Raw genomic sequence first — 25,702 nt, forward strand, 5'->3', positions numbered from 1 at the left:
CCCCCCCCACCCCGGGTAGCGGAGCAAACACCCTGTCCCTTGCTGGCCCAAGTGCCAGGCACGGCTGGGACAGGGCTCTCCCTCTGCCTGAGCATCTGCCTCCACTTCCCTCCCAGCAGCTGGACTGCAGCCAGCCAGCAGCTTAGGTGAGCTGAGCTTGGGAGTCATCAGCAACCTCTACTTCTGGTCTAGACTTTCCTGGCATCACACTCCTGTCACCTCTGCCACCTGGCCCAGGTTGTAGGTGGCGCTCCTCCAGGGCAGGCTTAAAGGGCTGGAACATGGAGGCTGCTGGCAGCCCGGGCCCACAATCCTGGCCTTGCCAGGATGAGCCTGGGCCAACGATTTCACCCCTCTCAGTCTGGACTTCCTCACCTGGAACCTGTGGCCCATCTTGTAGGTGAAATGTGAGGTCTTGATTCTCAGGCATTTTTAGGTCAAAAGCCCTGTTGCTTGAATGTCGCTGCAACCTAGTTCCAGTGACTTTCCTCCTGGCCGGCAGAAGAGCCACAGGTTTGCTCCGCGTGTCCCTTCTTCCCAAATCCTTCTCCCTCTCCCTGTGTTGGGCTAACTCCCTCGGTCCCCGAAGTCAGAGGAATTCACGTCTCCACCTCTCCACTGCCACCATCCGGGGCGCGGAAGCTGTCTTCTTAGTCATGGTTGGCCACAGCATCCTCCCCACCGTCCCTAGCCTCCCCTGTTGGGTCCCTCCATCAGTGCTCCACCTGGACACGCAAGGGAACATTAAAAACAGACCCAGGGGGCGCCTGGGTGGCTCAGTGGATTAAGCCACTGCCTTCGGCTCAGGTCATGATCTCAGGGTCCTGGGATCGAGCCCCATGTCAGGCTCTCTGCTCCGCAGGGAGCCTGCTTCCTCCTCTCTCTCTGCCTGCCTCTCTGCCTAGTTGTGATTTCTCTCTGTTAAATAAATAAAATATTAAAAAAAACAACAAAAAAAAAACATAAAACAAAAAAAAAAAAACAAAAAAAAACAGACCCAGGCCTTGCACCCACGGCACTGAGAGCCTAGTGGGAGAGGCAGCATCACACCACCAGATGGATGTGTTCTACTGAGGGTTATGAAGGAAAACAATATGGCACGTATAATCCAGATGGGGGAGGAAGGGATCAGTGACTGTCTTTCTGAGAAAGCAGCATTTCAACTACCAGCTGAAGGAGGACGTTCACTGAGTGAGGCGTGAGGACAGAGCATTTCAGGCAGAGACAACAGTACATGGGATGACCCGGAGGCAGGAAGAACTTGACCTTTTATAGCAACTGAAAGGAAACCAGTGTGGCAAGAGCCTGGGAATGGAGGGCAGGGATGGCTCAGGGGCTTTGTGCTGGCCTCTGGACAGTGTCATCTCTGGCCTTCAAGACCCTGCGGCATCGGGCTCTGCTGACCTCCCTGACCCCCATTTCAAGCCAGTTTCTTCTGCAAAGGTAAAGCCAAGAGACTAGTTCGGAGTGACGTCGGTTCTAGCCCACCTGCCGGGCACGATGATGTCACGGTTTGTTGTCTCTGTGGTTAAATCAGTCAGAGGGTGCCTGAATTTTCTCTTCCTTCCTGGGCCCAGTCACCAAGAGGGCAGAGGACATACTGGGTACACACTAGTCCGAGGGGGATGAGCTGGCGCCTGTGACAGGGTATAGGCAGCCGCACCCTGGAGCCCCAGAGAGAGTAGACGGGCAGCAGGAAGATGGGCCCAAGTCCACTGTGTTGGTCTCCACAGTGACAGGCAGCCCTGTGCCCGGACAGGGGTAAGCAGCGATGGCTTTGGACAAGCTGGAGCCGCCCCCGCAAGTCCTCAGGGTTCCCTCTTTCCCTTGCCCCACCCTGGCTCCCTGGGTAAAAAGAGAGTTGGACATGGTTGCTGGCAAATATCTTTATTCTGCCCATGTTCCAAGTTCCCCGGGGCAGGACAAAGAGGTTGGTGTGGCCAGTGCCGCAGGGACTGGAGGGACAGCACAGGGTTGGCCTGAGGGCAGGGGCACCTGCAGATGGCTCACCAGAGGGGATCAGTTGGTTTGTACCTCAATGTCCACTTCTGACTGGACAAGGGAAGGAAGCCGAATTCCAGCAAGGGGGTGGAAGCCCGGCACCTGCTCTTGCTCTTGGATCTGGTCTCTGAGGCGCTGGATTTCTAGGCGTTGCATTTCGATGATTCTCCCGGTTTCTTCTTGCTCATTCAGTCTCATGGTGGGTGCGATTCCAGGCATGTCCTCGCTGGACACTGGAAGGCACAGAGCAGGACTGCTGTGGGCCTGTTACTGGACTGCTGTGAAGCTTCTTTGAAACCAACTTATCCCTCTTCTTCCCGACTGTCCCCTGATTTATTGAGCTCCTAGTAATCCCAGATGCTAGGGGTAAAGACAGGCCCTCTCACTGGCAGAGATGGAAGAAGGAAGAGACACTTTCTCCAGAGTGAGAAAGCCTGTGTCCTGAGCCCCCCAGTCTGCCTGCCCCAGGCCTCTCCAGCCGACTCTGCTCATTCCCCTGTGCCCCACTCCCCAAGGGTGGTACCTCTCCTGCTGACCTAGGTCGGCTTCCAAAGCCCCCAGTCCTCCTCCTCACATAAGACCCCTACTCCAGGAGGCAGACCCCTCTCTAACCCTCCTGGACTGGCAACTCCCTCATGCCCCTTGAGGACTTCCCCAAACTCCATCCTCCTGTCTCAGGAGCTGCCATCATCCCTTGCAATGCCAGTTCCATGACGGTCTGAAGCTCATCCCATTCCCTTGACCCCACAGGCTGAACTCTCACCACTCATGTTCTTGGCCTCCATGCCATGTTGGCACCCGTTCTGTGAGTTCCCCTCCTTTAGCAGGCCTAAGACCCCACACCTTTAAATCTCTACTGTAGTAACCCATCCCTCCATTCCCATCTCTCTCACTGCCTTCAAGATTTCTGTTCTTTGACTGAGCATAGATCTCTTCTTTCTGGACAGTTCCATTTTTTACCCATCAAATGGGTTCCTTTTAGATTCACAACATTTTCTGTCCAGTTAGGCCCACTGTGGGTCTCTTCTGCCATTTTCTTGACAGCACCCTCGAGATTCTAGATGCCTTGTCCCCCTGCCCCGTGTGCTCCGCACAGCCTGAACCTGAGATCATCCAACCACCCGTTCACATCTGGCCTGTTGTGTGCTACCTATGAGATTCAAATTCTCAGTTTCCAGCCCCAGACGAACTTCCTGTCCATAGTCAGCAAATTCTCATTGCCCCCCTCCGGCTGTGCTTCTGAACTTTGACCTGTCCTCTAACTCCTCACCCTAACTCTTTAAAGAAAATTATGGTCAAATATAACATAAAATTTACCATCTCACCACTTTTAAGTATAGAGTTTAGTAGCATTGAGTTCATTTACATTGTTGTACAATCATTCTCCAGAACTCTCCCAAGAACTCTCATGCCACTGTTCTGCTTTCTGTCTCTAAGAACACAATGCTCTAGGAACATCAGACAAGCAGAATCACACAGTGTTTGTTTTTTTATGTGTCTGGCTTATTTCACGTAGCCTGATGTCCTCAGGGTTCGTCTGTGTGGCAACGTGTGTCAAAATCATTTCTCTTTCAGGCTGAAGAATATTTTAGTGCATGTATGTATTACGTTTTGTTTATCCCTTCATCCAATGATAGATGTTGGGTTGCTTCTGCCTTTCAGCCACTGTAAATAATGTTGCTATCAACATGGGGTTACAAACAACCTGCTATCAGTTCTTTTGGGTATATACCCAGAAGTGGTTTCTAGGTCATATGGTAATTCTACTTTCAATGTTTTGAGAAACTGCCATGTTGTGTGGCTGCGCCATTTTACGTGCCCACCAACAGTGCGCTAAGGTTCCCGTTTCTCCAGATCCTTGCCAATACTTCTCCATTGGTTTGTTTTGAGAGCAGCTATCCTAGAGCATGTGAGGTGGCATCTCATCATGGTTTTGTTTTTTGTTTTTGTTTTTTTGAAAGTTCAGGTTTTCTCTTCTTTTCTTTTTTTTCAAAGATTTTACCGTTTATTTGACAGAGAGAGGGAGAGAGCACAAACAGGGGGAGCAGTAGAAGGAGAGGGAGAAGCAGGCTCCCACTGAATAAGGAGCCCGACGTGGGACTCCATCCCAGGACTCTGGGTTCATGACCTGAGCCGAAGGCAGCTGCTTAACTGCCTGAGCCACCCAGGCGCTCCTCATCGTGGTTTTGATTTCATTCCCTGATGATGAGTGATGTTGGGCATCTTTTCATGTGCTTGTTGGATATTTGTGCATCTTCTTTGGAGAAATGTCTGTTCAAGTCCTTTGCCCATGTTTCAACCTGGTTGTTTTGTTACTGCTGTTGAGTTGCAGGAGTTCGTTACATATTCTGGCCATAACTCCTTATCACATATGTGATTTACAAATATTTTCTGCCATCCCAAGGGTGCCCTTTGACTTTGCTGATTGTGTCCATTGATACATGTAAGTTCAAATTTTTATGTAGTTATTTTTTCTTTTGTGGCTTGTGTTTTTGGTGTCACATCCAGGAAATTATTGCCAAATCCATCTTCTCCCCAACTCTTCACAGATGACATTCACATCTACTTCGCTGACAATCTGTGTCTCCAACTCCCAGTCAAGCTCCTCTCAGCAGAAGAGTGGTCTCTTTCCTACCCACTGCCAACTCTTCCCTGTACCTCAGAAATTAACTCTAGAAAAGAATCCAGACTGGAAGACAGTATTGCAGGGAGCAAGTTGTCAGCAGTGTCCAGAGGCCAGCCTTGCCTTAGGCTTCTAACTGGTCTGAAGATGGAGTTTGGTTCAGTCTTACAGAGTCCCCCTTTGATGGCCCTTCTTCATGTGCTGTGGTGTGTAAACCCTCCTGTCCTTTTCCTCCATGGCTGGGCCAAGTCAGTGCTCTCCTCCTGGCCCCATTCCCACCTTGCTCCTCATATGCCCCATGTCCTCTTAGTCCATGCTCTGCTCTGATCCTGCCATCTACCAAGAGCTGGGCAGTCTCCTCTCTGCACCCTGCTTGCAAGCTTCTTTTGGGAGATTAAGTTCTGATTTTAAATGATGGAAAATAAGAATGTGACTACTAATACATTTGCATTTATTTCTACTGTTTTATTTGCATTTATGTTGGTGTCACTTTTTTCCTTTTCTTTTTTGGCCTTTTCAAAATTTAGGGGTTTTTCCCCTTTACTGGTTTATAAGGTATACATATACTCTTTCTTTTTTAATAGTTATCCTCAAAAGTTTAAGAAGCATATTTAACTTAGAGTCCAAAGCAAATCAATACCTTTACCTTCTTGCAAAACAATACAAGACTTAGAATGCTTTGGCTTTGATCCCCCTGGTTAAATGCTCAGTATTTTAGTTCTGTCTTGGTATTGTGATCCACAATTTAGACATTGTTAGTATTGTTTTATACAGTTGTCAGACTTCCCTCTGGAATAATTTTTCTTCCTGACATATATTCTGTGACAGTTCCTTTAATGAGGTTTTGTTGGTGACAAATTCTGGTTTTGTTTGTAAAAAAATTTTTTTTTCCTTGTGTTTCACCAGTTACATAACTCCAGGGGACAGTGATTACCTCTTAGCACTTTGAAGACTCTATTTCAGAATTTCTACATGGTTTATACTGTTGCTTTTGGGAAGTCAGGTATCTGTTGAATTGTTACTCCTTTAAACGCAGTCTCTCTGTTCTCTGGCTGCTTTTAACATCTCTGTCTTTGGTTTTCTGCAGGCTAGGTATAGATTTTTTTTTTTTTTTTTTTTTTTTTTTTTTTATCCAGCTTGAGCTCCCCCGGGCTTCCTGGACCTCATGATTGGCAACTTTCATCAATTCTGAAAAACTTTCAGCTATTCTTTATCATAATGTCTCCTCTCCTCATTCTCTGTTTCTCAAACTTCAGTTAGACATAAGCTGTGTTATCCCATCCCGTCTTCTTTGTTTCTTATCACACCTTTGTCCCTTTGGGCTACAGTCTGGGTAATTTCTTCATTCCTTCAGTTCCCAAAGTCTCCTTTCAGATACCTTTAACTCATTGTTCAGTCTGTCCATTGAGTCTAATTTGCAACCTATAGTTTTCATCTCTAGGAGTGTTTTTGGCTCTTTTCCCAAATCTACCTAGTCAATTTTGGGAAACTCTTATTTTGTCTTATTTCCAAGTTTCTATTTCTTTAAATATATTAAATAGTCTTATTTTAATAATCCTACTATCCATGGTCTTTGTTGATTTTATTCTGTAGTTTGATGTTTTTGTCATTTTTCACTCGTGGTGATTTATTTCCTCCTGTATTTAGTGATTTTTGATTGTGAGTTCATGTTCCTTAGAATGTTATCTATAGGAATTCTTTGATAACCGGGTTTAAAATGTATTCTTCCTTAGCAAATTTGCATTTGCTTCTGCTTGGGACCTGGACACACTGCCAGTGAAACTAAAGCTTCAGCCAAGGTTGCTTTGAGCCACAAATTAAATATAAATTCTGGACTTAAACCTGCCCAAGTATGGACTTTTGGTTAGATGTTCTCAGGGAAAGATCTTTTCTCTTGTTTTTTCTTTCCTTCATCCAGAGCCAAGAATGACAGATACTTATCTCACCTATCTCCCTCTGTAAGGTAGGTTTCCTCCTCTAGTTAGCATATAGTTTCCCAATTTATTCTGTATTGATCTGACTCCATTTCTTCCTTCTTCATTCCTTCCCTTCCTTCCTTTTCCTATCTACATATTCTCCAACACTTACAGGGTTTTTGTTGTTGTTATTTGATAATAGTGATCATAATGGGCATGAAGTAGTACTTCACTGTGGTTTCAATCTGCTTATTTCTGTGGTGCCTGGGTGGCTCAGTTGGTTAAGCATCTGACTTGATTTCAGCTCCAGGTCATGATCGCAGGGTCATGAGATGGAGCCCTGTTCTGGACTCCGTGCTGGTCATAGAGCCTGCTTAAGATTCTCTCTCTCCCTCTGCTCCTCCCCTTCTGCTTGTGCACATGTGTGCACACGCATGTGCATTCTCTCTCAAAACAAACAAAACCTGCATATTTCTAATGATTTCTGTTGAGTATCTTTTCATATGCTTATTAGACATTTGTGTATTTTCTTTGGATAAGTGTCTGTGCAAGTCTTCTGTTCATCAAAAAAATTTTTTTGGTTGTTGGCGAGTTGTAGGAGTTTTTTTATTTATTCCAGATCTCAGTCACTTATCAGATATATGACTCACAAATATTTTTCGCCCATTGTATGGATTGTTTTTTCACTCTTGCTGAAAGTGTTCTTTGATATATGAAAGTTTTAAATTTTGATGTAGTCCAGTTTATTTTCCTTTTGTTGCCTGTGCTTTTGATGTCATATCTAAGAAATCATTGCCACATCCAAAGTCATAAAGTCTTTTTCCTATATTTCTTCAATGAGTTTTATAGTTTTAGCTCTGACATTTAGGTCCTTGGTCTATTTTGAGTTATTTTTTGTATATGATGTAAGGTAAGGGTCCAACTTCATTCTTTTATATGTGGTATAGTATTCCCAGCACCATTTGCTGAAAATATTGTCCTTTCCCCATTGAGTGATCTTGGCATCTATGTTGAAAATCATTTGACAATACATGTGACGGTTTATTTCTGGGCTCTCTACCCAATTCCATTGGTCTGTATGTCTGTCTTTATGCCAGTACCACCCTGTTTTGATTACTATAGCTTTGCAGTAAGTTTTGAAATCAGGAAGTGTGTGAAATTAGAATATGACACCTCTAATTTTGTTCTTCTTTTCCAAGATTGTTTTGGCTATTTGGGATATCACGAGATTCCATGTGAATTTTGGAATAGATTTTCTATTTCTGTAAAAAAAAATAATTGAATTGAGATTTTTGACAGGGATTGTACTGTTAGTAGATTGCTTTGGGTAGCATTGTAACAATATTAAGTTTTCCAAACATAAGATGTTTTCCCATTTATTGATGTCTTAATTTTTTTCAACAATGTTTTATAGTTTTCAATGTATACATTTTTTTGCCAGCATAGTTAAGTTTATTCCTGAGTATTTGTTCTTTTTGATTTATTATAAATGCAATTATTTTCTTAATTCCATTTTTGCTCATTGTTAGTGTATAAAAATGCAACTGATTTTTCTGTTGATTTTGTATCCTGCCATTGGGATTTTTGATCTTTTGCATGAAACCTCCCCTATACTCTTTAGAAGTTTGTAGGATTTTTCCTTTGTTCTCTGGTCTTTGGGAATTTCATTCATGATGCATCTATTTTTAGCCATTGTATTGGCTACAATGTAGATTGAACAGCTCCTTAAAGATTTTCCCTTGTTTTTAGCCCCACCTTCACCCCTACCTCCTGATATTTGTGCTTCAGCTAATTCCTGAACCTTGGGGGGGTTCTGTGATGTACATTAGGTTTCTTGTAGGTTCCCCACTTCTGGCCTAGGAGTCTCCGAAGTCAGTTACCACTTATTTTTCCATTTCCAGCTTTCAATATTTTGTGTCTCTTTCTTTGTTTTCTTTGATCTGATGGTTTATTTATGTCATTTTAGTAGGTTTCTAATTAGCCATCTTTATTTGGAAGTTCTAATTGTATGGTTTTAATAATTGAAAAACATGCAGGTGTGTCTATTAGACCTGTTAGTTAATTGTTTTGTGAATGAAAACTTAATATAAATGCTGCTAAAACTAAAATAGTGGTTTGGGGATGGCAACCTGTCCTGTTCAGATAAAGAAAAATTTTTAAAGATTTATTTGTTTATTTTACAGGGCAGTTGGGGGGCAGAGGGAGAAAATCTCAGGCTGAGCCTGGAGACCAACACAGGGCTCGATCTCATGACTCTGCTGCGATCATGATCTGAGCCGAAATCAAGAGTTGGATGCTTAACTGACTGAGCTACCCAGGCAACCCCACATAAAAACTTTTTAAAAAACCAACTGAATTGGTCAATCTTACACAACTTGAGAATATATATTTTGAGCTAACTTGTCTTGGTGGCCCCATGTTCAAAATTAGAAGTCAGACTTAGGTTCTTCATGATCAAAGCAGACAGTTGGAGTCTCTGTCAACTGTGACAAATGAAATCTTCCTTGAGTAAAACTGTAGCGCACAAATGATCCGATGTTGGGTTTGTTTTAAAATAATCCATATTGATGGAGAGGAAATAACTGGGGCCATGGACACTGATGAAGCAAGAGTGACAGGAACTGATACTCGCTGAAGTCAGGGAATAGATTCATGGGAATTCATTAGACTTTTCTTCCATTTTTTAAATATGCCTGACAGTTTCAACAATAGTAATAAGAAGAACTGGGCTATATCATACAGTATCCTGAGGAGGTCCCAGCTGATTATTTGCTAGGACACTTGGGCATATTTTTTAAAGGGAGGCTTTGCGGTTGTTCACAGGCACATCTACACTTCCCCTGCATCTCCAAGAAGTCAGGTATCTCAATCTTTCTAACACTCACTGTGCTCTTTAAAAAATTTTTTACTTTATGTTTTTTTAAAGATTTTATTTGTTTATTTGACAGACAGATCACAAGCAGGCAGGGGTGGGGGGAAGCAGGCTCCCTGCTGAGCAGAGAGCCCAATGTGGGGCTTGATCCCAGGACCCTGAGACCATGATCTGAGCCAAAGGCAGGGGCTTAACCCACTGAGCCACCCAGGCATCCCACATACTGTGCTCTTGTGTCAGTTCTTTAGACCTAATATTGTCACTACTTAGAGTTCCCTCTTGCATCAACTCCTTGACTCTAATGAAAAGGGTACAATTATTGTGACAACACAATTATACGTATAATTTTGTAATAGTTTAAGAGTCCCAACAAATTACAGAGACATCCTGCGTATACTTCAGTCACCTTCTCCCAATGATAACCTCTTACGTGACCATAGCACATGAGACGACTGATACTGGAAAGACTCAGTCCATGGCCAATGGCAGGTTTCCATTCATCGAGGCTTCTAAGCTCTATTCCTGAATGTAAACCACCAGAAAATAATATACTCAAACCACACTGACTTAATTTTCCATGGAAATGCCTTATACTCTCCATCTTTATTGACTGTCCAGATAAGAAATGGATACCTGAAGACTGTTTTTTAATAATCTGAAGACATACAGTTAAAGGCTGTCCACTGTGTTATTCAACCACCCTTTCATAAGGATCCGTGTGTTGTTTCTTACAAAATTTAGAGCCAGGGAAAGGTTTGTTTCCCTAGGAAAAAAACTTCCAAACCTTCCTTTTGCCATAAATGAGGACTATGTAAACTGTCATGTTTCTCTGTTTCTCTTTTTGCCTTGGCTGTCAGAAATTCAGAGGAACTGTAGGATATAATTGCAGTAACTAACTCATTTACTATTTCAATGTCATTCTTTTCCCTTTCCATTTGAATATTTCTAATCTTTCTTTTTGTCTTTATTTTAATTGCACAGGTCTACAATCCCTTATCCTCAATCCCAAAGTGCCAAAGCTCTAAAAATGTAAAATATTTTAAAATTTATGAAGTTCAGTGTGAATATTCATGTCTCACTACAGAAATACAAATGTGTTTGATTTCAGGACCCTGCCTCAGACTCCTCTAGGGATGTTATGTAATATGCAATATATAGTATGCTCTTTCTAAAATCAGAAAGATTCTGAATTCTAAAACTATAGCTAACACCAAGGATTTTGGTCCCGCACATGTTTGCATGTGGCAAGCGCCTCATAGATCCTTTGGATAGCAGGTGTACAGCATGGAGAGGTTCCCAGAAGACCATGGGGTAGGTGTGACCTGATGCAGGAAGAATCGGGAAAGTCAGCCTTGGAAGTCAAAGGGAGACCTCCTTGTGGCTGCCATTGGTTCCTTGATCCCAGTGCTCATCCCCTTTGGCCACTGGTGATATTACCTGTCTCTGGAACATCTTGTGGTCGAAGTTTCTTAGTCAGTTTCAGAGCTGCTTCAAGGTCATAGACTTGGGAGCGGGTGAACTTGAGCTCCCTGCGGAGCTCATTAATTTCCTTGATCAGGGAGACATTTTCCTGTAGAAAAGAAGAGAGAATGAGTATGGATGGATGAGTGATCAGTGGGCACAGGGCCTGCCCTGGCCTAGGGCTGAGAGCGTGTGAAAGAGACAGGATTGCGCCTGGACCCAGATTCCTCTACTGGGTACTGAGTCCTTATCCTAGCTCATGGATCAGCCTCTTGAGGCACCAGCTGATTAGCCTTCAGGTGGACTCTGGCAACATAAGCTACAGATAGAGTGTACCAATCCCAAGCATCCAGACCCTTTCCAGCATCAGCAACAATGCGTTTCTAAGCACTCCATATGAATTGAATGCATTATGTATTATAATAATCCTATGAGGAAATTCTATTTTAATCACAATTTTATAGAAGAGAAAACTGAGGCATAGAGAGGTTATGTCACTTGTCCAGATTACATAGATAGCTAGTGGCAGAGTGACTCTGACAGTCCGGCTCCAGAGCTCTGAGCTCTTAAATACTGTGCTATATTTTATTCACTTTACCCATTTATTTGTTGAACCTAGCTTTATATAGTATCTGGTATAGAAATGAGAAATGGTTTCTGCCCTCAGCAGCATATTGCTTAGTGAGGAGCACAGAAAATAAATGAATAATGAACATTTGCATACCCATTGACAGTTCACTTCTCTTATTTGTGTTTGACAAATATCCATCCGTCCATCCATCCATCCATCCATCCGTCCATCCACCCATCCATCTATCCATCCATCCATCCAGTACTTACTTGAGTACTTACTATGGACAAGGCACTGTGCTAATCCTGAGGTATATAGAAAGTAGGACCCGGCCTCTCCCCTTGCATAGGTGAGTGTTTAGTGGGGGGGATCTGGGTGTAACTGAGCGTGGTGGTCACCTTGCTGTCATGGAGGGTTGGGGCACAGAGGAAAGGCACTTAGCCCTGCCTGAATGACCAGAGAGGATTCCTAGGAACTGATCCCTGGGCTGAGGCTGCAAGGGGTTATGAAGGAAAGGGGAAAAGGTTGGGGGTGGGGGGTCACACACAACTGGAACAGCAAGAGAAAGACACAGAAATAAGACATGGCTGGTGTGGGCAGGACTTGCAGCCGTTCTGTATCGCCGGACACAAAGTGCGGGGGGGGGGGGCCCATGGTGGGGGCTCTGCACCTGGAACCAAGCAGTCACTCTGTCTTCCCTTCCCACACCTCAAATCTCTGCCTTCCTTCTCACACTCAGCCTGAGGGCACTGAGGGTGGCTCCGTGGAGGTGTCCCTGTCACCATGGGTCCAGAGAGGGACTGGTTAGCGTATTCTGTGCTTGGCTTGTCCGCAGCACTGCTTCTCATGTGACAGTGCAAAGGAATCACCTAAGGATCCTGTTCAATGTGACTTCTGACTCAGTCAGCCTGGGACTGGTCCTGAGATTCTGCATTTTGAACTGGCTCCTAAGAGATGCTGCCGCCAGCCTGAGGGCCAGACCTTCCATGGGGAGCAAAGTCCTCGAGGGTCAGAGTACCAAAAAAAGGGCAAATGCAGGCTGAATCTCCATAAAACAGACCTGTGCCAGGAACTGCCACCACTCGGGACACTTCCTATAGTGGGAAGCATGGAGTCGGCCCAGAGAACAGGGTGACCCCAAGCAGTATAATTCCAGAGGCATGACAACCACTTCTCTGTTGAGGGAACATGCCTGCAGAGCCCAAGCACCTGGAGACATCCTGACATATTCTTTTCCCCAGGAGCCTCTTTATCTGAGCCTGTCAGATATACTTTCAGGTTTGTTTGTTTGTTTTTAAGATTTTATTTGTTTATTTGACAGACAGAGATTACAAGTAGGCAGAGAGGCAGGTGGTGGAGGGTGGGGGAGGGAAGCAGACTCCCTGCTGAGCAGAGAGCCGGATGTGGGGCTTGATCCCAGGACCATGGGATCATGACCTGAGCTGAAGGCAGAGGCAAGGCAGAGGCTTTAACCCACTGAGCCACCCAAGCGCCCCTACTTTCAGGTTTTTAGTATATCACTTAATTTCAGCATTCATTAAAAAAAATTCTCTCGGACGCCATGCCCAATTGTTGCTGATCCCTTGGTTTCAGGCTTTTTTCCCTACAAAGTCAGCAGATTTCTCCGGCTGATCTTTTACTCTTTTAAGTAACCCAGGTCTTAGTGATGAATCTCCCACATTTCCTTTCCAGATGCTCTCCAACAAAACTCGCTGCCAGTTTCCTCCCCTGGAACCTCTCCACTGCTGACTTTCTATTGTGATGTGCTCAATTAAATATGTATGTATTTGGTTCTAAGACCTTGGACTCTGCCTTGCGTGTAAGAGGCGCTCAATAAATATTTGTGGGACGGGTAGCAAATGAATAACGAATGCAGCAGATATCAAGCTGAAGTCGAGATTCTTCCTAACAAGGAAATTACAAACTAGGGGGTAAAGGTTGGACCGGGGAGACAGAAGAGAGATTTAGGGGAGATTCAGGGAACTGGAGCAAACTTGCTCTGGCTCAGGGGCTCACTCCACTCCCCTCTTCATGGGCATCACTTAGCGTCCCTTTGCTTGCCTCCTTCAATAAAGTAACAATAACCAGAATGAAGATTAGAGGCCACTGAAGGTACCATTTGGCCTGCCTTCTCTAGCTGTATCTTAAGGTACTCCTTGCATCTCCGTCCATTCTGTCACTAAGTCCTCTATCAATTTTGTGCCTCCCCTGGATCTCGTGTTCACCTTCCTGCTGTGATTCGTAACCAGCTCTCAGCCTCTCTCCGCTCTACTACCGTGATGACCTTCGGCGGAGTACTTGCCCTAGTGTCTCCCCATCCCTCCACCCTTGAAAACCCTGCTACCATGGTTGGGGCTTCTGGCTCCTGGTACTTTTTGATGCGATTTCTAACCCTACTGCCTGCTTCGGACACCTCCATGACGCCTGCCACCTAAATGGGCCTCCAGATGTGACCCAGTCCCTATTAGAGTGTGGTGAGACCTGTGACTTGATGCGACCTAGTTCCTGGTTCTGTTCATTCATTTGTTCATTCATTTATTCACTTGCTCATGCATAAAAATCACCTAAGAACCAGTTCCTAGAAGCCTACTGTGCACTGGTCATTGTGGCAACCACGGGAGGTCCAGCTTGGATCCAGTGCTTAGAGATGCCATGGGAGTCTGAAGAGGGGCACTCACCCAATGTGAGAAAGGCTTCCTGGGGAGGTGGGGGACAGGGAAGAGTGTTTCAGGCCTGGAACCAAGGGGGCACAAGCAGGATTTGAGGCACTAAATGATGATGATGATGACGACAGTAAGAGTAATCATAACTTCAGGTGCTGGTTGGATGCCTGCAGCACATCCAACATTTTGTATACAGTAACTTGTTTAATCCCCACAACCACCTTATGACATAAGAAGTTCTTATTAGACTCATTTCCATTTGAGCACACTGAGCCCATGGCAGCACACAGTGGTAGAGCTGGGATTTGAATCTAGCTACATCGGCCTCTAGGACCGTTGCCTCTCAGGGTCTACTTTCCACCTCTCACTGACGTCACCCCATTCTAACACCTCACATAGTATGTGGTCGGCCACGGAAGTCCCCTAAAAGTACAAGTTTGGCTCCTTAAACAGTGCTTTCTGGCGTGGTCTGTGTTCTCAGGAGTCCAGAGGTCACACTGAGGTCAGCCGTATATGCTTTTGGGTAGCTGTGTGAGCTTAACATGTGGACGCGACAGGTTTGCGGAGTCTTCTGTTCCTGGTCCCTCCTCAGCACCACCTTCAAAAGCCCCCCAGTCCTCCAGTCCCCCTCAACTCCTCTGCTGAGGGGAAAAAATGTGGCCTGGGGTCCATCAAGTGTCAGGTCTTGGGGTATGTATGACTGGCTGGGAGAATGCTAAAGTCCATTTCTATAGAAAACCTTCTAAACAAAGGGCTACACTCAGCGGTCCAGGACTGCCTTGGTGGAGGGGCGGGAACTGACCCAGACAGAGCCTTCAGCCCAGAAGGGAGAAGGAAGGGAATGCCCATAGCACCCCCTACCGGTCTTCCCTATGTTGACACCTTAAAGAATATGGCCGCACCTGGCAGCGTGGGAAGGCATGCCGGGAGCCCTCCGTCCGTGGCGTCTCTTCAGAACCCACCACCACTGGTGGGATCGCCATCTGCCTAACTGCACGGATGAGGCATCTCTCTGCTCCTCTCTTAACCCTTCTCTCACATCCGACCTGACGTTTCATCATTTCTATGCTGAATTGTATTTTAATGTCACAACTTAGCCCCTTCCAGGGCCTTTTCCTCTCTCCTTAACAGGCAGCGGTCTTCTCATGGGGTTTCCCACCACCCGCCTTTCCCCCCTTGCCAACTGAGGTGATCGTTTCAACAGAAAACACCCCTCCCTGCTTCAGCCTTGGGTGGCACCTGCTCCTAAGAGGAACATTAACCTTCTTGGTGTGGCCAGGAAAGCTCTGGCAAGGGACCCTAAGCTACTTGCTTTCCAGGCGGCTTTGTTCTCCTTGTCCCCGGAGTTCTGTGATGAAGGTCTGTGGACTCCTAGGCCCCCAAATACCCCAGACACCTCGCTCTTCTCTGCGGGCCCGTCCTCAGGTGTTCTCTCTGCCCCGAAGTCTCTTCCTCCACTTGCTCCCTGACCACCTCTACTCCCCTTCAGGGCCCAGCTCGAGGGCCTCTTCCGGGCCCTGAAGCTCACCCCTCCGACAGGCCCACGGCATTGGATACACTGTCAGGAGCAGGGATTGTCTGTATCTGGTTTAAGTTTCCTACCAGGAACTGCATAGGGTAGGCATGCTATCACATTCATCTCGGAATCTTCCATGGCCTGGCAAGGAGCTTGGCTTGCAAGAAGCCCTTAAAATTGTGTCCTGAATGAATAAAATGTGTGTCCTAGTTGTTTGTATTCAACACGGCTCTTACCTTCCTCTCTGCAAGCATGCCAGAGAGCAAGTGCAGAGGCCCTGAGCTCCTGTCTCAACATATAAATGAGACAGTGACCTCATTTTCTGGGGTTCTGCCCTGACCTTCCTTGTTTTTTTTGGACTGAAGTGGCAGGGCCTTGGCACCCAAGGATGCAGAGCAAGGCGGGGCGGCGGGGTTGGGAGAGTGGTGGGAGGGGGGAGAAGGGCTGGCTACCTGCTGGGGAGTCTGGGACCTGTCTGGCCACCCCCCCCACCCCCATCACATCCCCAGTCCACAGGCAGCCCTGGTCCTTGCTGGGATGGCCTTCCAAGCTCCCCCACTGACTTCTGCCTTGGTTGCTGAGTAGGTCTTCCGGTGGGAGGGCCAGAAGGGAGAGGGCATTTAGGAGTACCCGTCCTGTCCCAGTCAGGGCCTCGTGCTTTATGGTGGTTAATCTCATTCAGTTCCCATGGTAACTCGCTGAGGTGGATACTTTCTTCCCCATCTTACAGATTGAGAAGAAGGCCCCTGGAGAAGAGAAGGAATTTCCCCCAGTTCTCCCAGGAAGTATGGCTGGGGCAGGATAACCCAGGTTTAGACAGACTCCCGTTTCTGCTGCCCTGACACCTTGCCAGGTCTTAGCCTGTTCCCTCTCCTTCAGCTGAATAGCAAAGAAGGAAACCACTTTTATAACTGAAAACATTGGCTTTAAAAGGTTTTCTTCCTTTTTCTCTCGCTTCCTTTCTTTTCTCCCTTTTCTTTCTCTCTCCCTCTCTCCTTTCCTTTCTTCCAAACCAAATCTGATACCTGAGCCTACTGTAAGCAAGGTGTCTCCCAGGTGAAGGGGTAGGGCCCCAGAACCCTGCTTCTCGGCCCGGCCTGCTCTGGCTCCCTGCTATTGTCTGAGGAAACATCTACGGATCCACTGGGTGCCATAGCACACAAGTTTACAAAGCTGCTCGAGAAAGCACTGTTCCACGGATTTCCCCTGGTTGACAGCTCCCTCTGCCAGCCGTCAGGCAGGGGCAGGGCAGGGCTGGGCAGGAGCCCCGCTTGTGTCTCCTTGCTCCCTCCACCCTCTCACCCTGCCCAGCAGACATGGGGAGGAGCCCTCTGGGGTCCCAGGGAGCAAAAGAAGACCTGTGCCTGTCCTGAGTGGCCTCATGCTGTTGCTTATACCATCAGGCTAGCCTGTGGTCTTTCTGTTCCCTTTCCTTCTTCTCCTAGGACTGATATTTGCTTTTGCCAAATCCATTTGGCATGGAGAGAGGCACCCCAACCCTGGAGGGCCCTTCAGGCCTGTGCACTGGTGGCAGGACACAGGTGAAGGCTCAGCAATGTCCCCAGCTGCCAACTGCTCCTATAGTGGTCCTGGTCCCCCTGCCCAGCCCACTGCATTCCAGAACCCAGTGGGGGCTCTGTGCCTGGGGGCCTTGAGATCTTAGCCAGGGCTCTGTGTCTCTGCTGCTGGGGGTGCCTAAACAGTCCCACCAATGGAATGCACTCCTCTCTCTGGGCTTCTGACTGCTTTGGTGGCCCAGGAGAAAGGCGGTGGTTTGACAGGGTGGGGTGCTTTGAGGCAGGGGCCCCGCTGTAGGATGGAGCGAGAGACCCGCCACGCCTGGGTCTGGCCTGAATCCGGATGCACTCTGCTCACCCAGGCAGGGACTGGCAGAGCTGGGAACCGGCTTGTTTCAACCCAGCTGCAGCCCCTCCCCATCCTAGTATTTCAGTTATGGTATTAAAGAAATATAAATATAAAAAGGTATGTGCCTTATAAATGTGATGTTCTCTTTTGATATTAAATCATGTTAATTGCCTCAGACGATACTGATACTCAGGCAGAAATCTGGCAGCAGAATCCTGCCTAGCAGTCCTGATAATGTGTGTAAGTGGAGGCGGCGGGAATGGGGTCAGTGCTCTCTGCACAGCCGGGTGAGGGATCCTGGGAGGTGGGTGTGGACGGCTCATTAAATCAGAGTAGGGCTGGCACTATCGTGGGTGTGGTTGGCTCTGGACCCAAGAGATAAGGGAAGGGACCTGAGGCACCAGAAAAGGCAGATGAATCGGGTGGAGAAGGGGTGTGCTCAGAGGGAACCGGCTACCGGGGATCACGTGATTCAGGTAGCAGAACGGAAAGCAGCAAAACAAATTAAGGTGAAATAAGAGTGGGAAACCGGAGAAAAGAGGAGAGCGTGACTTGGGAGAGCTAAAATCCTGTGGCTGCAGGGCCAGAGTGGGGCAAGGAGGGGAAGCGGAACCCTGGAGGGCCTTGGAGAAAGAAGGGCAGAAACAGGGAAGGATGACTGTGGAGTAGGGCTGGGGGTAGAAAGGAATGGGTGCTGACGGGGCCAGGGTGGGCAAGGGAGCACCTAGAAAAACCTGGAGGGGCTCTGGGCCTCGGCCTCAGCCAGGTGGAGCTTGGGGAAGGCAGAGGAGAGGAGTCGGAGAGAAAGCCATAGAGAGAGCTAGTGGCCCCCGGCCATTTGAGGAGCGGCTGTACCTGCATGATGCGGACGTAATCTGTGCGGTGCAGTTCACTCTCCTTGACCACCTTCTTCTTGAGAGTGGCCAGGTTTCTCTCCAGGTGCTCCCGCTGACGGGCATACTCCTGCTGCAGGTCCGTGTTCAGCCCCGCGATCTCCACCTGGTGGGGGGTACAGAAGGGCTTTTCAGGCTTTTCAGGGAGGCAGGGGGGAGCCGGGGGGAGCAGGTGAGCTCGGGTAAGGGGAGTAGGGCTCACCATGTCTGCCCGCTGCACGTACTTCTCAAAGAGAGCTCGGACCTTCTCCTTCAGGAGCCGGGGTTCCTGGATGTACGCCACGCAGTTGTGAAGGTCTGTCTTAAACCTTCTGACCAGCGCCTCCAAGTCCCGCTCCTACAACCATAGGCATGTACTTCTGGCACCCCCAGGGGCTCTCCAGGGGAAAGGCAGATGGCAGCAGGAGGACAAGACACACTGCCTCTGGGGCTCATGGTTGGCTGCCGGGACATAGAGACCTAGCGGGGCCCAAAGCCCAGAGGCGGAGAGAGGTACTAACACCCATGGGCACCTGCCTAAAGAGCTTCATCTTTAAAAGTCCACCCAGAAGATTCCTTCATTGGCTCTAGAATCCCTTCAGGACCACACACCTTGAAAGATGAAAGGAAGCCCGAGTGGTCCCGCTTCTCCTTTCTGAGCCAAGATGGATAGTATCGCTTCTCCCTTGCAGGTCTCTGGACCAGCGCTTCCCTGTCCCCCCTCTGAGCTCACCCAGGGAGCATCCTTCTGATGGGAGCACTGTTGTGAGAGGGTAGCAAAAACATGACCAAACTGGGCAGATTGGTTGTGTCTGCATACTTGGGCCAGAGGCTTGCTCTTCCATCCTGCCTTCTCTCATACCCAGCCTCCCGTTCTCCTGACCTGGAGGGTCTCTCCTGTCTCCTGCTCCTGTAGCCCTTTGTTCATCTATCATAACCTTTCACCTTGCATCAGGATTGCTCTGCACACATCACAGATCACCTAGCCACCTGGTGGGATCTGCGTCCTTTCACGGTGGTGGCTCTGCAGCTTCTATTCTGACCCAGTACAGAGTCAGTGCTTAATGTGGGGAATGGAAAAAGTCAGTCCGATGAACCAAACATTGGGGGCCCTGTGGGGTGCAGCCAAGTCCTGGCCCAGGAGCAGAAGACCTGGTTCCCAGTGCTGGCTCTGGGTACACTGCTTGGTTATGGGTGCCTTAACCTTCTAATCCCTCTGGCCTTACATAATTACCTAAAGAGACCGGAATAAACAATTTCTGAGGCTCTCTTTGCTTCAGTATGTTTCTGTTTTGTTTTTGATAGTCAAAACCTTTTCCCACTGCCTATAGATGACCTCTCTGAACATATTCCTTCCCAGGCCAAACAAGCCAATGCTGCAAGTGCCCTTATGATGCTTGGCTTCCCATCCCCTTGAGCACTTTACCCAAAGTCCTCCTAGTCTCAGATGGATGCAGTCACGTGCATTTGCATGGGCATGAAACCAGGCAGGGCTGTGAGCAAGGGGAGAGTGAGTTAAAATGGGAATGTATCTTAGCAATGGGCTGGCACTGTCTCTTGGAAGCCAGCTGCCCGCTGCAGGCAGGTGCCAGATTCTAAAGCCCAGATCTGCCAGACTCCGAAATCCTCACACCTTCTGTCTCTCCCTGTGCATCTCCTGATCGGTGGCTCTTAGTTTCTGCCACAGTTCCGCGATGTTCAGCCCCAGCTGCGTGTTCTGCTTATGGAAATGCTCCAGTTCTGCTTCCATCTATGGAGAACAAGGGGGAAAAGTCAAGAATAAGGAAGGCTACCAGAGCATCTCTTTTCTAGCTCCCACCCAGGTCCTCTGCAATGAAAGCTTTCTTCTCCACTGCCCACACCCCGACATTTTTTTTTTTTTTAGATAGAGAGAGAGACAGAGCAGGCACACACAGGACAGTGTTGGGGGGAGGGGAAGAGGGAGAGAGAGAGAGAGAGAGAGAGAGAGAATCTCAAGCGGGCTCCATGCCTGGTGCAGAGCCTGATGAGGGACTGGATCCCAAGACCTTGAGATCAAGACCTGAGCTGAAATCTAGAGTTGGATGCTTAACTAACTGAACCACCCAGGTGCCCCCAAAACATTTCTTCTTAACTCCTCACCATCCCCAAAGCCCCCGCCCCTTGGCGGATATATTGAGGCAGACTATGTGTTTTTATAACTAGGCTTTGAATTTTTCTGCCTTCGTTTCCCCATTCCTTCAGCCATGCTGATTACCTTCTTTTCTTGAATTCTCTATTACTTAGTGGCTTTCAAGTGTTGGAACCTGGAACCTGAGGCAGGGTTCTGCAGAGAAGCACTCTCCTTGCCTACTTTGTGAAATCGTGTGAGTGGATCCTGACCCTTTGGGGCCCCAAGCCATCAGAGTCGATCCCAAAGCAGAAAGTTGTAAGGGACCAGTGGGTAGGTATTCCCCAGTTGAAGGAACCTCCACCTGGCATTCTGTTAAAAAGTACAACTGAGGAGAATGTCTCGTCTTCGAAAGAAAAGGAAGAAACCACTAATGAGCTTCTAGCAAGATATTTTTTACTTGTTATTGCATTTGTATTAACCAGGGACATGAGAATGACAATTGGAACTTGTTTAGGATGAGACCAGGTGTATGAGAGCTCTCAGTTGACCTAATTTCTGCCAGAAGCAAAGGGATGATGTTTGATTGATGCCCCAAATCTGGTGGACACCAGTATTCCTGTTAATAGAGAGGTTCACTGTTTTGGGGAAATGGGCTATTTCACTGGGTCTTCTTTTTATGGCTGGATGGAGTAGCTTGTCTAGTCCATCCCAGGCCCTTTGGTCAGATTTGAAAGCTCCTGACCATATTCTGGGGTACCAGGAAGCCCAAGTGAGCCACGTCCGTGTTCTGGACATGAAGGGGGAGCTTGTAGAACGTTCTCGTTGTGACTGGAAGCAGTCTGTACAGACAGAAGAGCCCTCTGACCCAGTGTCTGGCAGGAAGGCAGCACTCAGTAGACACGCATCTAAATGAATGAGTGCATGGCAATGTCCAAGGCAAAGGGGAGCCCCCGTGAGGGAGGAGAGGGGCGCCTGAAGCAACCTGCTTTCCGGGAGAGGAGTGGAAAGATAAACGTGCAGGGTTGGCGGGGCTCTGTCGGCCCACCTGTGGAGGACACAGCAGGGGTGAGGCTGTGCGCAGCTCAAGAAAGGACGTGTCCACCGGAGAGCGCTGGCCAGTCATGCCAGGCCTGGGGGGACAGAACTGATGAAGAGGGAGTTTTCAAGAGGCTGCAGGTCTAGAGGGCTAGAAGGGCAGGTCCAGGGAGAAAGCGCCCTCTGCATGAACAGGGAGGCTCAAACAGGTTTTGTGAGACAAATAGGTATGTGAGGTCAGAGTGGAGAAGGAGAACTCCAGGCAGAGAGGGAGGACTGGGGGCGTGCATCTCTGCAGGCTACAGGTATTGGGGTGTGGGGTGGGGATGAGGGGGTCGCAGGAGGGGTGCAGGTGAGGAGGGAGTATGGGGGCCGGAGAGGTCAGCTGAGCTGGGTCACATGGGCCCGATGCAGAAGTCCTACTGGAGAGAGCAAGACTGGAGCCAGGTGGACCAGTCAGGAGGCAACACGAGGGTGCCCAGACCAAGGGAACAGTGGCTGGAAGAGAGAACGGGGCTTCCCCAAGGTCATGTCGGTGTGCCTACAGCTGGCTGTGCCTCCTTCTCTGTAGTCTTGAAGCCAGCAATGACAGATTAGGTGAGAAAGGAAGTAATACAGGCAAAGCATCAAAACCTGCTGAGAACAGAAATAACCTATTTCATAGAGAAATTGTGAAATATGCTGAATTTGAATCACTGGCTGGACAGCTAGGATACTAGCCAGTATGTGGGAACAAGCATCCTCTTCCTGGGGAGGAAATCCCATCTACTTTTCCATGTGTTACTCCTCACACTTAGTGATTCTCAGTTGTGGGGAGGGGAGAAGAAAGAGGCATTTTACCCCTTGGGGGACATCTGGCAACATCTGGAGACATTTTTGGTTGTCACATTGTGGGGTAGGGGAGGGTAGCCACTGGCATCTAGTACATAGGCCCCAGGGATGTTGCTAAGTGCCTTACAAAGCGTGGGGCAGCTCCCCATGACAAAAGACTATCCACCCTATAACATGAAAATGCTGAGGTTTAGAAACCCCTACAGTCGCACTCGATGAGTGAACAAGAGTGTGAAGTACAACCACAAGGGTCTGGACACTCTCTCCCCAGGATCATCAAAGAGAAGCTGGAGAAGTCTCTGTGCCAGGAGAGACCTCCATCAAGGAAGTATGAGATTTTCATTCACAGAGGTCTCAGCTCCACAAAACAAGCCTGAGTTGCTTATAGCTTCCTTCTTGTAGGAAAAGGAACTTCACAGGAGACACGCAGTGGATGGGCCCAAGAGGTCTGTGACCACACACCCCCCCCACCGCCTCCAGGTGGAGGAATCGGGCCCAGACATCAGTCCTGGTGGCAGCTGGCACTGGGGGTCAGGGTAGGAGGGGCCCTGCTGGGATCACCCTCAGGGTGCAGAGATACCCTGCTGGGAGTCAAGGCTGTGGGTAGCCCAGTTACCAAAGGCAAAGTGAATAATCCTTCCAGTGTGCTGGGGTGGAAAGTAAGTGACCCCGCTGTAAGTCTCCCCAAGAATGAGAAGGGGAAATGGGACAGTGATTTCAGGGGGCTGCAGGACAGTCACTTTCCAGGCAAGTGGGGCCTCCACTCTTTTTCGGACTGCCATTTCTGGACCCGGAAGTCACTCACGAATGGCAGGAGGCCCAGATGAGGCAGTTCTGTGGTCAGCTGGGGACATCCTCCCTTTTCCCAGAGGCCAGGGAGAAAGTCACTGCCACGAGGACATACCCTCTCCGAACACTCTAGCCCTGGACTGATCCCACCATCCGACTTCTCTCCTGGGTCTTCTGCAGACCCACCATAGCTCTTGGATCCAGTTCCACTGAGGCTATGGACACTCTGACACACTTGCAATCTTGCTCAGCACAGTCCTCGAAAATGGGTGGGGAGCAGAACTGTCAGAGAGACTTTGGGCTGATGCTGGAGAGGGGTAGCATCTGGATCACGCAGGGCTGATCTGCGTGTGGGGAGTGGGGGTTCTATTCTAGGTGGGAGGGGACACCACTGGGGGTTTGCTGTGGCCTCTGTGTGGAGACCAGACTGGAGGTTGGAGTCAAGTCCGGTCAAGACAGAGGCTTGGACCCACATGAGGCAGCAGAGAGGAAGGAGGCCTGGGTTGGAGCTGTCTCTGGCGACTGTTTGGATACAGCAGTTAGGGGAAGGGAAGAATCGAGAAGACTCTGTACTTATACCTTAAGCACCTGGGGGGATTGTGGTACCATTTACTGAGAAAGAGGAAACAGGAGTAAGTCGAAGTCAGGAATTCAGGCTTTTTCTTTTTAAGATTTTATTTATTTAGTTGAGAGAGACACACAGGGAGAGAGGGAACATAAGCAGGGGGAGTGGGAAAGGGAGAAGCAGGCCTCCCCCTGAGCAGGGAGCCTGATGTGGGGGTCGATCCCAGGACCCCGAGATCATGACCTGAGCCAAAGCCAGGCACCTAACGACTGAACCACCCAGGCACCCCTTAGGGTCTTTTTTTTTTTTTTTTTAAGATTTATTTATTTAGGGGCGCCTGGGTGGCTCAGTGGGTTAAGTCTCTGCTTTCAGCTCAGGTCGTGATTTGGGGTCCTGGGATCAAGCCCTGCAGGCTCCCTGTTCAGCAGGGAGCCTGTTTCCCCCCTCTCTCTCTGCCTGCCTACTTGTGATCTGTCTCTGTCAAATAAATAAAATCTTTAAGATTTTATTTATTTGAGAGAGAAAGGGGGGGAGAGAACACGCACGGGTGCGCGCGCACACACACACACACACACACACACACACACACACACACACGAGTGGGGGAGGGGCAAAGGGGAGGGGGAGAGAGAGAAAAAGAGAGAGAGAAAAGAGAGAATCCCGAGTAGATTCCCTGCTGAGCACGGAGCCTGACCCTGAGATCATGACCCTGAGATCATGACCTCAGCCAAAATCAGAAATCAAGAGGTGGATGCTTAACCGACTGGGCCACCTAGGCGCCGCAGGACTTCGATTTGAGATCACCTGTGGACCCTACTGTCAGCTGCAATCTGTTTAGGGAGATGCTACGTCCGGGGCGGAGGGGCGGAAAGGGGACACTTGTCCCTCACTGGACTCTTGGGAGCCCTTGTCCTGTTGATCTTGCTTTTAATCTCTCCTCTCTACCTTCATCCTGTCTGTTTCCCAGAACACACACTTGAAGCTGCCACTCTCCTCTCAAGGGCCTTCATGACTTCCCGTTCCTCCTCAGATGAAGTCCAAACACAGCAGCGCACCCGCCCCCACCAACATTTCCCAGATAGAAGAGACGTCGAAGGGAGGGGGTGCGCTTTCCCTGGCGACAGGCTGGTGGCTGAGTATGCACCGCCCCCTGGTGGCTAAAGGCCCCACCGAGCGAGTGCACGGCGGCTCCCGCAGGGCCCAGGCCCAAATCAGCCTCTCGCCACAAGCCAAATCCGAAAGCCTTTCACTTCTTCACCACTGACCTCCTAGCGGGGCCTTTTCTGGGGCTTCCCCTGCAGTGTGGGGGCCCACACCCTTGGGAAGCGGGCAGGGCTTGTGACGAGAGCTCTGTCTCCTTGCTCCCCCGCCAGTGTCAGGAAGAGTCGGGGAGGAGACAGTGGCCCACCGCCCAAGCGGCCAGAGTGTCCCAGATGGCTCTCACCTCCTGAATCTGTTCCTTCATCACCTTGATCTCATTCTCTCGCGGTTCTATTTGCTTCTTTAGCTCCTTGATTTTGTAGTCAAGTACAAACTTGAATTTCTCTAGTTCTTGGTTTTTCTTTTTCAGATCATAGATGCGCTTCTCCTGTGGGTGGGATGAGAGAGAAGCGAGAGAGAGAGAGAAGGAGAGAGAGAGAATATGGTACTTTCTTTAGGCAAAGGCCATCAGTCCTGTGCCCTGACTGAGGAGGCCACAGACCTCGCTCTCCCAGCCGGGGATATGAAGGCTGGCTTCTCTGCTAGGCTGCAGTCCTCAGTCTGTGGCTTCTGTGCTAGGACTGCATTCATTTGTTCATTCATTCACTCATTCAAATACAGCTTGGAGAGGACTGTATTTTCCAGAATCTCTTGTCCCACATGCTCTTCTGTCTCCAATGGGACTGTACGCTTTTGTCAGGAGCTAAGATCTAATTCCATTGTTTTGCATCTGGCTCGACCTATGGTTTGCTTGCAACCCAAAGAACACAGCTCGAGTGATGCTGTGTGGCTTCCCATGCTGGCTCAGAAAAGGCCAAGCCGCTCCCAC

The 25,702-nt window shown here is 48.7% G+C and overlaps 1 protein-coding gene across 1 annotated transcript in view; it reads right to left on the reverse strand.

Annotated features, from left to right (window-relative positions):
* Positions 1-2,019: 2,019 nt before the first annotated feature.
* CFAP57 (cilia and flagella associated protein 57) overlaps positions 2,020-25,702 on the reverse strand; it is a 77,027-nt gene continuing 53,344 nt past the window's right edge. The window contains exons 17-22 of the mRNA XM_046018609.1: positions 25,118-25,261; positions 19,995-20,111; positions 18,585-18,719; positions 18,345-18,488; positions 10,850-10,982; positions 2,020-2,234 (exon numbers count right to left, since the gene is read on the reverse strand). Of these exons, the coding sequence (XP_045874565.1) occupies positions 2,020-2,234; positions 10,850-10,982; positions 18,345-18,488; positions 18,585-18,719; positions 19,995-20,111; positions 25,118-25,261 (888 nt within the window). The remainder of the gene's footprint in view (positions 2,235-10,849; positions 10,983-18,344; positions 18,489-18,584; positions 18,720-19,994; positions 20,112-25,117; positions 25,262-25,702) is intronic.

The sequence above is a fragment of the Meles meles genome, chromosome 1 (genome assembly GCF_922984935.1).
Source record: "Meles meles chromosome 1, mMelMel3.1 paternal haplotype, whole genome shotgun sequence".
Lineage (NCBI taxonomy): Eukaryota > Metazoa > Chordata > Mammalia > Carnivora > Mustelidae > Meles > Meles meles.